This window comes from Poecilia latipinna, unplaced genomic scaffold, assembly GCF_001443285.1.
Source record: "Poecilia latipinna isolate Pla-1442-1.1 unplaced genomic scaffold, P_latipinna-1.0 Scaffold1969, whole genome shotgun sequence".
Classification (NCBI taxonomy): domain Eukaryota; kingdom Metazoa; phylum Chordata; class Actinopteri; order Cyprinodontiformes; family Poeciliidae; genus Poecilia; species Poecilia latipinna.
In genome coordinates, this window is record NW_015114585.1 from 158,650 (window position 1) to 171,288 (window position 12,639).

Sequence of the window (12,639 nt, forward strand, 5' to 3'; positions counted from 1 at the left end):
AGATTGAAGTTCAGGTGGCAGCATCACAGGAGGATTTGTGAGCCTGTCAACAGTAGCAAATAAAGCTCGGGCGTTGTTAGTGTTTTTGTTTATGACATCTGCAAAGAAAGCCTCTCTTGCAAGTTTTAGTGTTGTGTGATAGTTACGTAGTCTTTCCTTGTAGATGTCATAATAAACGTGTAGTTGAGTTTTACGCCATTTCCGTTCGGCTCTACGGCAGAGTTGTCTTGCAGACAGAACTGTTTGTGCATTTCTCCATGGAGATTTCTTCCTACCAGACACAACCTTCACTTTAATGGGGACAATGTATTCAATGATATCTGAAAGTTTGCACTGAAAATCATCTACCAACTTATCTACGTCATTATAGTTTAAGGGCGAGGAAGAAGAGTCGATTTGATTAAATGTTTCTGCTGTGTTTTCTGTGAAAGTACGTTTTGTGATAGTAGCTGTTTGTCCAAGTGGGTTAATGGATAAAGAACTTTCAAAGATAACAGCAAAGTGATCCGACAGGCGACATCAGTTACAGAGACGTTGGAAATATTCACACCCTCACTGATAACCAGGTCCAGTGTATGTCCATGAGTGTGGTCTTGTGGTAATTTAAAGTCTAATTTCTGCTGTTCTGCTTGAATCAGGTCAGTTTGAGAACACTGGTTCACTGCTGGGCTGGGCCAGGTTTACTTAAATTATGACTATTTAATTTCACCATTAGAGGAACATTCAATAATTTAATTGGGCATTTTTGTTTCATTTATCACATTTAGTTATAGTAGCACTGGTTCAAACCGCTAACTATGCAGTTCAGTATGCTAACCTTAACACGCTAATTAGTTCGTTTTAGTTCAGCTAGCTAAAACGCTAAAACGTCAGTCTAAATATCATTTGTTCAATAATGTTTTGTTCTCTAATTTCCGCTTTTTTTGTTCCTGTATGTTTTGGGTTTGAAATGTTTTTGGAGAAAAAAGAAAATTAAAGTATAACTGCTGCAGTAACACTATTCAAACACTTCAAAATAAAAGCATGAATATAAACTCCATCAGCTTTAAGGATTCTTGACCAAAACTTCAACGCAGAAGTTTAACTTTATTCAAGTGAAAGTTTACAAAAGCGCCAAGTAAATTAGAGCTTCAGGATTTATCCAGAACATTTTATTTAGGGGAAGCTAAGCACGCTAAACATTTTAAAAGTTAGCAAAAACACTGAAGCGCTAAGTTATTAGCACGTTAGCCGTTTTAACCCCCTCAGATCGCCGGGTTTTAGCCGGGTCTCCAGATGGTATCAGGTGAATCCGGCCAGAACATCCAGGCTCCGGGTGATGTCACTGATCCAGAAGTTTATCTGGTCCAGAACCTGGTTCTGATGGTTCTGGTTCCCAGCAGAACTTGCTTGAAGCTTTCAGCTGCTAATGGATTGAAGCAGCCGTCTGAGGCTGAACTCACTGACGATGTTGGGTCTGGGCCGTGTTAATGGGCCGTGCGGCCTGGTTCCGCAGGGCGGACTGGTTCCCATCATGGCGGCTCCCACGGCCTTATCGTCAAAAACAAACAAACCAAAGTTCTTAAAGCGCCGAGGGTCTGAGGGCAATAAGGATCAGGGTGGGAGGGGCAGTAGGGGTCGGGGGTCGTCTCCAGGGAGACGGCATCAGAAAAGAAAACATTCAGCTCCCACGCTCCCCACTGCTGGAACCAGAACCCAAACAGAACCATCGTGAGAAACAACGTCATCATGTTTCCAGGGAGCGGCTTTAACCGTGGGACCATCAGAACCTGAAGGCCTGGTTGGCCCAAACATCCCGACAAAGAGCTCAGCTTCGATCCGGTTCTGATCCAGAACTTCAGCTTCAGTGTGAACATGTTCCTGATATCAGAACCATCTCAGTGGATCTTCAGGTCCAGTTTCTCCAGAACCAATCAGAGGTGAGATGAGCTCTGCTCTCTCATTGGTCAGAAACCTGGAAGTTAAACTAGGATTGTGGAAAAACTGGAAAGAGGAGCAGAATGATGACCAGGTCGGGTCCAGCTTCCTGTGACCCAGTTGGACTAGGTTCTGGAAGGTTTGGAGGTCCAAACAGGACTGGGTCTGGATGGTACCCATCAGAACCAGCAGCAGGTTCTATCAGAACCAGCAGCAGGCTCTGGACCTACATGCACTCTCTGCACTCCTCCAGGTTCTGGTTCTGGACCGGCTGGGAACCCGGATGGATCCGGTGAAGGCAGACATGGAGCTGCTGAGCGACAGCATGGCCGCCTACGCTCGCATCAAAGGTCAGACAGGAACCCAATATTCATTCAGCCTGATGGTAATTCAGTCCGTCAACAGTTAGCATGCGCAATAAGCTAAATGTTTACACAAGGCAAGTATTAAGTCTGAATTTACTGTTAGCATTTAGTTTAGCTCCATTTAGCATGCTAACAAATTTTGGTGTGTTGAGAAACGAGACATTTTCTACCTGCTGCTCGTTGTTCTCTCGTCTCTCCAGGCGTAAAAGTGAAACCACAGACAACAGTCACTGTTCAACTTCACAACCAACCAGAATTTATTCACACAATCAAATGCATAAAGTCACACCGACAGCTCAACATGGTCATCAGATACCAAAGCCAAGGAGGAAACATTAATTATCTGAGAACAAATACTAAAATACAAAGACGCGCCTTCAGAGAGCTCTGAGTGGCAGTTCAGACAGATCCTCCACCCAGCGATCTGATTGGCTGTTTTAGCTCCATTGCTTCTATATCCAGGCGTTTCTACTGCCTGGTGTGTCTGACGTTTAGAGGCGTCCGCCTGCCGACAGCAGCACCACGCCATCAGTGCTGCTGTAGCCAGAGACATGCAGGTGATACCGAGGCCCAGGATGGATCCATCGCTGTCTAATCCTCCTTTCCCAGAGAAAGAACAATAGATGTTCATTTCATACAGAAAGAAAGCAGGACCAAAGTTTATCAGCTATCTGCGTTTCTCATTTCAAACTGGTTCCTGAACCCACAGAGCTCTGCTGACCTCTGACCTCTGACCCAGGGCATCAATCAGCAGATTTGATTATAAAAATTAGAATGTTTCATATAATATCTTTAAACTCTGATATAACAGACACGAGCAGTTTCACTACCAACACATCTGTTACACTGATGTTCTGATCAGTTTTCAACTTCTTTGGTTATAATGAACTAAAACATTTTCAGATAAATTTATGACTTATAGACTCTTAAGAATGTGATCTACTAGAAAAACTAATGATTAGACTAATTTTAATCAAATCGTGATCATTTTATCTAAGAAAAATGTTCTACTGATCAAGTTATGTATTAATTAAATCATGAGTCTAAATCGAATTGATGCCAACTCAAAACAATCATAATCCATCTAATATTTCAACATGCACTGAAGTTAAATAGCATTAAAACAAGCATAATTAAACTAATATTTCCAACAGTTTGCAAGCTAAATATTTTTGTTTCAATATTTAAACTAAATATTAATTTAGCCACATAATTATTTAGTCAGTCAAATCAGTAGTTAGCATAAGCTAAATATTTAACTTGGGGCCAGATATTCAGCTTATTAAAATAATTAGCTTGAAGCTGTGACATTATTACATTAATGACATAAAAACATGGCTTTCAAAATGTCATATTTTCCTCCTAAATGTCCCAGGTGATTCCAGTCAGTCAGTTTTTCCTGTAGCTTTGCAGCTGGACGCCTGTCTGCTCCAGAATGGAGTTAAAGTTTCTGTTACTGAATGAACCTTTAAAGCTTTTACTGTTTTAATTTTCTTTTGCTCAGAGTTACTGTCAGCTTCTAGATGTGAAACATCTCCAGTCTAGAAAGGTTGTGCAGGTTCTGAAAGGATTGAATCATTTTCTCTGGAACAGAAACTTCTCTTTACTAGCTAACCATTATGACGTCAGCATGTCTGACCAATCAGAGCAGAGTGAGCAGTTCTTAAAGAGACGGTATCTGAGAGCAGAACATGGTTCTGATCCGAATGTTTTCCTGTCATCTCTTCTGTGTTCCAGCCAATCCAGAGAGTTTTGCTCTTTACTTCATGATGGGCGTCTCGTTCGGACTCTTCATGGCGCTCTGCCTCCTGGTGGCCGCCATCGCCTGCAGGACCCGCAGGCCTCCTCCGTCCCCCGACAGGCGGCAGCTCAAAGACTCCAGCGACGAAGAAGAGAGCATGTTTGAGGAAGACGGGGCGGAGTCCGAGGGGAAGGTGGCGCTGGGGCCCTTGAGGGACCGCAGCAGCCAGTCCAACGGGACCCTGAGGAGCCTCGACGTCTTCACATCCGAAGAGGAGCTGGAGAAGGCCCGGCGCCTGGAGGAGCGGGAGCGGATCGTCCGCGAGATCTGGAGGAACGGACAGCCGGACGTCATGGTGACCGGGACAGGAACCATCGGCCGGGTCCATTACCGCTAATGCTAACCGGGATGAGTGGGCGGGTCCATTACCGTTGTTCTGTTCTGGAGATGAAGTTCTCCAGAACTCCCAGGGTCTAGAATGATTTTCTTCTGTTGTTGCTGCAGTGAGACTGAAACTGCTTCCTGGGAATCATTGCCAGTGAACAACTTTCTGACTGCAGTTTGTTTACCGCATCACTTCCTGTGTTCCAGTTCTGACCGGGGCCTCCCGGGCCCAGACTGGGCCGGATGTTTCTCAGGAGCCTCTGGGGTCTCAGAGCAAAGATCCAGGAAATGGAAGATCGTTCTTTCAGTCATATTTTCATCGTTTCTCATTCATTTATAATTGTGTCAGTTTCAACTAAATATTTAATTAGCAAGCTAAATATCGAGCATGGAGAAATATTTAGCCATCAAGCTAATTAGTTAGCTTCAAACTCTATATTTAGTTTGTAGGTTAATTTTTAAACCAAATAGCAGAAAATATTAGGTAAGAATTTAAGCCCCAGTTTTCTCTGACGGGCTGATAATCCAGATTATTTCTGTTCAGTTTTCATAAAAGCCCCCTTCAGAGAACAGGTTGCTTCAGCTTTTCCAAATTTTAGTTTAACTTTTGAAAACCAGGATAAAGACAGAACCGGACGATCTGGAACCAGAACTTGTTTTCCAGACTGAGAAGGTTCTGAACTCGGTCCTCAGTCAGACCAACCTGCAGCTTCCTGTCCATCCTGGGAAGCTGCAGGTGTGACCGGGTTCTGCTTACCTAAACACTGTTACACAGGAGCACAACAGAGACAACAGGGAAAAAAAACAATTATCGCTCAGGAAACAGAATTTTCCAGGTTTTATTTTGTTTTTCTGAATTTTCTCTAATAAAAAGTTTCCAGAAATCAAACCTCTATGTGAATCAACAGGTTTACAGAAATAAAGTTGATTTTTTTATTTCAGGAACATTTTCTGGGTTTGAATTTGATCTGACCCGACGCAGGTTGGTGCGTGTTGGGAGTGTGAATCCAGATTGAATCCAGATTGAATCCAGATTTCCCTCCTGCAGCCGCAGTTCTAGAAATGACCAGGAAACCCAGAAACGTTCCGATTCAAAGGAACATTTATAGAAAATAAAACAAATGAGTTTAAAGTAAAAAAGGTTCAGGCTGAAGCAGATGTCAGACGGTTGGTTCAGAACATGCAGGTCGGGTCCAAACAGCCTGAAACAGGATCTCACCAGAACTTTAAGCTAAATCTCTACAGCAGATAAATTCCTATGTGGATCTGGGCCAGTTGTCGGCGGCGCCCGGGTCGCTGCTGATTGGTCCCGTTGAGCGGCGCCGTGCTAACAGAATCATGAACCGCGTTTTCACTCGTCAGCAGCTTTTATTCTCCTCTAAGGCACAAAACGCTTTGATTTGCTGCAGAACATGAAGCTTAAAGTTCTCCCTTAAAAAGACATAAAAACACAAACATGTCAACCGTTAGCTGGAAGATGGCTTCTCTACTTGGGGGTGGCGTCGCCGGAGGCTTTGGGCTCCTTGTGCTCCGCCTCCATGGCGTCGTCCGGCAGCTCGCCCTCCTCGCCGCCCTGGAACATGTCGTGGGCCCACTTCGGGCTGCCGCCGCCGCCGCCGCCCTTACGGTACACGAAGCGGCCGCGGCGAGTCGGGAAGGAGCCCCGCCCCCGGCCCCGGCTCTCCACCCAGGTCTTTTCTCCGTCACGATCGTCATGCTGGAAGAGGAAGAGGAGGAGGAGGTGAGGAAGATCACCGGATTAAAAGGTTAAACAATCAAAACTTAAAAGCAATAATTTGGTTATTTATCCTGCAAGTCAAATTTTAACCAGGTTGACCATTCATTAGACATGTCAGTTTCAAACTAAGCATTTAATTATCAGGCTAAATATTTAGTTTGCCAAGAAATATTCAGCTAGCTCAGAGCTACGCGTTGATCTCCAACCTGACACGTAGCTTTAGCTTCAATCTGTGATGTTTAGAAATAACATGGTGAAAATAAAACTGACACTAAATAACACAAAGTATTGTTACTTTTTGACTAACTTTACAAAATCCCCCAAACGATTCAGCCTTGACCTTTGACCCTTTGAACCTGACAGGTGTCTGTGGTGGAGGCCGTAGCTTCTTCTCACACATAAACACAGTAAAGAGCTTCGCTGCAGATTGTTATATTTTCTGAGGCTACCTGGTTTTAAATCTGTTCAGTTCATAAATGTTTGTATTTCAGATGCAGATTTAATTAAACCTTAAGAAGCAAAACAAACAGAAAAGTTTCTTCTGTTTCTGTGGTTCCTGATTAAAGCTCCCTGCTGCCCTCTGCTGGCCGCCACAGAAAGAAACAGGAAACCCACCAGGTAGTACTTCCTGCTCTTGGGCGTGTACTCGGGGTCCCAGTCCTCCTCCGGGGGGCGCACCGGAGCGTTCAGGTTGGCCGGGTTTCCGTTGCTGTTCCCGGGATAATTCCCTCTGCTCCAGCCTCTTCCTCTCATCCTGGGAAACTGAAAGGAGAACAGGTCGTCGTCATCATCATCACCACCTGACTCATCTCCATCATCACGAGGAGGAAGAGCGAAGAAACTTACAAATCCTCGGCCTCTTCCTCTGTCTGGGAAGTGGCCCTCGTAATCCCGTGGCCCCCGGTCGGCGGGGCCGCCGTAGTCCCGCGGCGGATAGCGCGGGGGGCCGTAGCCCTCCTCCAGATGCTCCGCCCCCTCCGCCAGGTACTCCTTCCCTCTGTAGTGGGGGGGGAAGGGCGACGGAGAGGAGGAGGAGGAAGAGGAGGACGGAGAGCGGTCACGCTTCTTCTTACTCTTCCTGTGAGAACAAACCAGCAGCTGTCGTCATGGTTACGCTCCTCCATGTCTCCCTTCAGCTATCGGGGAACACTGGCAGGACTTTGGAACAGGTAAAGTAAGGATCAACATCCTGCTGCTTCATGATGCTAACATTAGCTGCTTGCGTTAAAATCTAAGCCAGTTCAACTTTGGATCCACACAGTGTGACGTCTCCTCTGATCCAAAAAGGAAGCAGTAATGGCGGCTCACACTGACATCCTGTGATTGGTGAGATTGCAGATCTATCCAGGAATGTTTCTCCTCTCATAGTCTGATTCGCTCTGAGACATGAACTCTTCTGAGCAGTGAGGAATCTTTACCCTAAATAACTACAGAGATTATTAAATATCTAAAAACGTTGCCGTCCAGGCTGAAAACCAAGAGAACCAAGAAAATGGAGGATGGAGGACCTGCGGCGCCGAGAGCGAAACGTTTCTACTAACCGGAGTCTGAGCTGATTGGTCGACTTCTGATGACATATTAGGGTTCCCTTAAAGTTAGCACAAAACACTGCGGTTTGATGCTAACCATTCTATTATAACAATGCTACTCATGCTAACTGCTGTAATGCTATGCTAACAATAAAATCTGAACTATGAACATTTTATCAATTAAAACAGAAACACTCTTCCTCTCTCTCACACACACACACACACACACACACACACACAAAATGACGCCTCCTCCTCTCCAAACATAAAGCATTAGTTCATATTCATGATTGGTTCTGACAGAAGATCCTTTGGAAAGTCTTCAGATCTGAAATCAAACGTTCCTGGTTGTTGCATCGGAGCTGAACCCAGATCCTGCTCTGGTTCTGGTTCTGGAACAGCAGAACAAAGCAGCGGGACCTACTTGGACTTTTTGTGGTGCTTCCCAGATTTGTCGGAGGAGCGCTCGCGGCTGGGCCCCCGGGAGCCTGCGGGGCTCCGGCCTCCATCCCGCTTGTAGTCGCGCTCCTTCCCAGCAAACCTCTTTCGTCTTTCAATATCCAGCCGCAGGTCCATGATGTCTCCTTTGAACCGTTTGTCCTGCAGGGAGGAGAGCGGTTAGCGGCTGTCCGTTAGCCGTTAGCGGCCGCCTCAGTGGGACTGATAATCACATGAATGCAGTAAATCTGAACGTTGTCAGGCAGAAACATGCAGTAGCTCAGAAACAAAGTGACACTGTCAGTTTGAGGCTGGATGGTTTTTCTGACAGGAAAAATACTTACAAGGTAAAGGCACTGATGTTGATCTGGATCATAATTCCTTTAAGCCTTTGCTCGGTTCGTTTAAACCCAATCAATTACCATATCTCATAGGCTGGGGCTTTCTTGGCACTTATTAAACACATTTGGGCTCTTTTGATATAGAAATATGCATCCTTTGAAAGAAAAGCACAAAGCTGAACACTGCTGCTCAGGACTGCCTCAGACTCCAACAACGGCAAATTTCTAAACGCTCGTCACCTTGTAGCTCGACTCGTCCACCTCCTCAAACAGATGAGGGTGCCTCTTAAAGGCACTGGGGGAAACATCGATTCTCCTGCAGGAGGAAGAGCAGCGGTCAGCAGGGGGCGGCGGTGGGGTCAAAGGTGAGGGGCGGAGCCGTACCTGTGGATTTCTGGGCTCTTCCTTGGCTTCATCATTTCTGCCTCTGCGGCTTTTCTTTGGTACATGGCAAAGCGCTCACTTAAAGTCATGTCTGAGGAGGGGAAGTGTTGAGCTGCAAACACACAGCAGTTAGAGCCACACACACACACACACACTGACGGAGGGCCCCGCCGCGCCGCCGCCAGAGCTACCTTTGATGTAGTGAACGATGGAGACGATGTGCTGGGCGAAAAGCTCAGACGGGCTGCGGCGCAGCTGGGCCGACTGGATGTGCTGGAAGATGGAGCGAAACTCTGGATCCTTCTTGGAGGAAAGCAGCAGGTCGCGCTGCGCCAGGCGCTCCTTCGACACAGACGAGCTGAGAGGAAACACATTCACTAGGAACATCACAATATTCATACTCAGAGCGTGAAACTCATCACAGTGATTTATTTCTGTCAACGACTTTTATTTTACCTCAATCATTAACTCAGAGCAGCTGCTGGGCTTTAAACCAGGAGCATCAAGGAAAGAACCGAGAAAATATTTTTAAAAATGTTTTAATCTACTCAACAATAAACCAAGCATGAACTTTTTAAATTAAATCATCACGTTTGTTTTGTAGGAACGGAACCATGGACCCAAAACTTTAAATGGTTTTCTGTCTTAATGAAAGGCTTCCAGTTTTTATCATTCTGGTCCAACTGATTAATCTTACAAATAAAATCAGGAGGTGGTCAGTCTTCATCTGAAAACACTTCCTGTATCCAACCAATTGAAAAAGCAGATTTTGGTGCTCCAAGGTGAGCAGATGTGGTCCAAGTTACCATGACAACAGAAGGAAACCAGAAGATGCTGGACAGCTTGGACCTAAAATGTCTGTAAGTAGATTTTGATTTAAGTTGCAATTCTGTCCTAATTTATGTAGTTTATTCTTTAATTGTGGTCAATGTGAGACAATAAATTATGACTTTACCTGGAATCATTAAAACAAGAAATAAAAGATTTAAATCTTTTACTCTGTTGAATCTATAAAAATGACCTGTCACTTTCTGAGATGACTGGAGAAAAATATTCTACTTTCATGTAAAATTCTTTTTTTTAATTTAACATATTAGTAATTCGGATTGTCCTTTAAAGTTCTTTATAAAATATTGAATAATCCTGATGTATTTTGCGATTTTTACCGTGTTTCTGCTCTGAATTGTGTCAACTGTACAGGAAACTAGATACAAGACTGGTTCCAGTGTTCTGTAATGCTGCTGTTCTCCTGCAGGGGCAGTAGAGGTTACCTGGCTGTCTCCTCTAAGCAGCTCATCTTCAGCTCGAACTCCTGCCTGGAGGCGGACAGGCGATGCGGAGGAGACGGCTCCAGAGCGGGGAACGCTCCAGGGAACAGCGGCCGCTCCTTCTCCTTGGATGTCGTCGGAGGACTCAGGCTCCTCTTGGTCTTCTCCTTCTCCTTCTTCTCCTTCTTCTTGGATTTCTCCTCCTTCTTGGATGAGTGCTTGCGGCTCCGGTACAGCTCTTCCTCTGCTTCATCCACAGCCTCTTCTTCTGCATCTCTGCGGCCTTTCTCTTTGGCCGACTGATAGGATGAGGAGTAGTTTGGCTCGTCGCCCCATTTGCCGAAGATGTCGCGCTCTGTAAGGATGGATTTGCCATCGGCGTCTTCGTTGATGATCCGGTCCTTCAGGCCCTGCGACTCCAGGAACTCCTCCTCCCCCGGGTCAAAGAAGGGCATGGTCTTGTCGTCTTTGGGATCAGCGTACGGAGACGCGGAGATGCTGAAGATGTCGGAGGACTTGGAGCTTTTCTCGGGGTCTGCGTCCTTCTCCCGGCTGCTCTCCTTCTCAGCTGCTTGCTTTTTCAGCTGCTTCTCAGCCAGGAACCTGGAACAGAGATTCAGGTGAGGTCAACAGTCAGGAGGAAGCTGATTGGATGAAAGCTTGTTGGAAATGGACATACTTCTTAAAAGCTGCGGAGATCCCAGCGCTGTCTCCAGGTTTGGCGTCATCCTTGGAGAAGAAGCCGAAGCCGCTGAAGGAGGCCGTCTGTCCGGACTTGGAGGGGCTCTTTCCTGGAGGCGAGACGGAGCCGACGGTCTTCCACATCTGACCGGCGCTGCCTTTGGCCTCCGGCTCCGAAGTGTCCTCCTTCTTGGAGTCCGGACTGCGCCTCTTGGGGCTGGCATCATAGTCGATCCACTTCCCACCAGACGTTTTGGCGATGACGGTTCCGTCGGCGGCTGTTGCCGATTTCTCTGGCTGACTCTCTGGCTGCTTGTCTTTAGAATCCTTGGACTTCTTCCGACTTTTGCTGTCGTGGCGTCGGGACGAAGATCGGGAACGGGAGCGGGACGAGTAGCTGGAGTGGCGGGACTGGCGGGACCGGCCGGAGGACGAGCGGTCGGAGTAGCGGGAGCGGCTGCGGCTTCCTGAGCGCTTCTTGGGCGTGCGGGAGCGCGAGTACAGCCTCCTGGGGCTGTGGTGCTCCTGCCGGTCGTGCCAGCCTCCGCCACCGCCGCCGCCCTGCCAGTTGGACTTGTAGCCGTAGCCTCCTCTTCCTCGGTTCTGGTAGTGGCCGCGCGGGTAGTAGCCACGGTTGCGGCCGCGGTAGTAGTACGGCCGGCGGTAGCCGCGATTGTAACCCCGGAAGCCTCTGTTGTTGCCCTGGTAGTCCCGGGACGGGTAGTTCCTGTAGCCCGGGGAATGGGAGCGGGAACGGGACCGGGAGCTGGAAACGGGAAGAGAGACGGACAGTCAGGACCAACCGGACAGGCTTCAGCTGATCGGACCAATCAAAGCCCTCCAACAGGTCAAATGTAGAGCTGTAACGATTCCTCGAATGATTCAAGTACCTCTATTAGTAAAATACCTGGAGGAAAACTTATCTGCCTCAAAGCTTCATTAAATTAAGTTTAATGGTTAGCGCACCGTGTTCCCGCCGGTCGTCAGTCACGTTGCACAGCGCTCCGACTTCCGCCTCTGAGATGTTGATGAAAGCTAAGTGTTAGCAGCACAACGTCCAATTTTAATGTTCGGCCTGGGAGGATTTTACCGATTGATGACAATGTCCAGATTTTTGTTGTTTTTCGGGGGACCAATAAGCATCCTTAAGTTAACTGGCCTGATGCCTGGAGTAGGCAGCTTTTCTCCTCTGAGAGCTGCTTCCTGATGGCTCTGAGCGAACGGCGGGGACGACCGCAGCAACATACGTGTACAGGTGAGTTGATAGACTGAACACTTCAGGTGGCTGTGCTTTAGCGCAGTGTTTTTCAACCTTTTCTGAGCCAAGGTTCACTGTTTTAATTGAAAAAATCACGAGGCACACCACCAACCAAAAATGTAAACAAAGATACTCTGTAGCCGCCTATATTACATATATAGTCATGCTTATCAAAGTTCCTTGAATAGGAATCAAATAAACACAAAAATTTATTTTTATCATATTTTACATTTCTTATTTCAAATTGCACGTAACATGTCCCCTTCAAAAATACACCTGAACACCTGAACAGCCACAACACTGTGGTCTTAAATTTAAAGAAGTTGTAGAAAACTTCAAAGTATTTTACAAACTAATCCACAAGCATTCTTTTAGCCAGAATACAGAAAATAATTCTTATTCTGAAAGAAGCAATAATAATTGGGAAGCTCACTTCACACAGACATGTTGTGGGAAATGGACCCATGTTCTTTCTAACTACTGCTGAGCTTCACTGTCTTTTCCATCACCGTCATCACAGTCTTGCTAGATACGATGCTCTCACCTCTACCTGTAACATTCATGGCTCACTAATTCTCTTGTTTTAATGTAAAAT

General features: G+C 46.4%; 3 protein-coding genes across 4 annotated transcripts in view; 1 reads left to right on the forward strand and 2 right to left on the reverse strand.

Annotated features, from left to right (window-relative positions):
• The window catches only part of LOC106935477 (protein eva-1 homolog B-like), an 11,539-nt gene extending 6,190 nt beyond the window's left edge, over window positions 1-5,349 (forward strand). The window contains exons 2-3 of the mRNA XM_015015959.1: window positions 2,171-2,267; window positions 4,020-5,349. Coding sequence (XP_014871445.1) covers window positions 2,201-2,267; window positions 4,020-4,420 — 468 coding nt within the window. The 5' untranslated portion in view covers window positions 2,171-2,200 and the 3' untranslated portion in view covers window positions 4,421-5,349. The remainder of the gene's footprint in view (window positions 1-2,170; window positions 2,268-4,019) is intronic.
• A 138-nt stretch (window positions 5,350-5,487) lies between these two features.
• thrap3b (thyroid hormone receptor associated protein 3b) overlaps window positions 5,488-12,639 on the reverse strand; it is a 15,376-nt gene continuing 8,224 nt past the window's right edge. For both annotated transcript variants that reach the window (XM_015015958.1, XM_015015957.1), the window contains exons 3-11: window positions 10,785-11,552; window positions 10,109-10,708; window positions 9,029-9,195; window positions 8,838-8,949; window positions 8,694-8,769; window positions 8,099-8,274; window positions 6,992-7,223; window positions 6,761-6,907; window positions 5,488-6,124 (exon numbers count right to left, since the gene is read on the reverse strand). In XM_015015958.1, coding sequence (XP_014871444.1) covers window positions 5,894-6,124; window positions 6,761-6,907; window positions 6,992-7,223; window positions 8,099-8,274; window positions 8,694-8,769; window positions 8,838-8,949; window positions 9,029-9,195; window positions 10,109-10,708; window positions 10,785-11,552 — 2,509 coding nt within the window. In that variant the 3' untranslated portion in view covers window positions 5,488-5,893. The remainder of the gene's footprint in view (window positions 6,125-6,760; window positions 6,908-6,991; window positions 7,224-8,098; window positions 8,275-8,693; window positions 8,770-8,837; window positions 8,950-9,028; window positions 9,196-10,108; window positions 10,709-10,784; window positions 11,553-12,639) is intronic.
• The window catches only part of LOC106935474 (MAP7 domain-containing protein 1), a gene marked incomplete at its 5' end in the record, with an annotated part of 23,543 nt that continues 18,617 nt past the window's right edge, over window positions 7,714-12,639 (reverse strand). Inside the window, one exon of the mRNA XM_015015956.1 lies at window positions 7,714-7,923. The remainder of the gene's footprint in view (window positions 7,924-12,639) is intronic.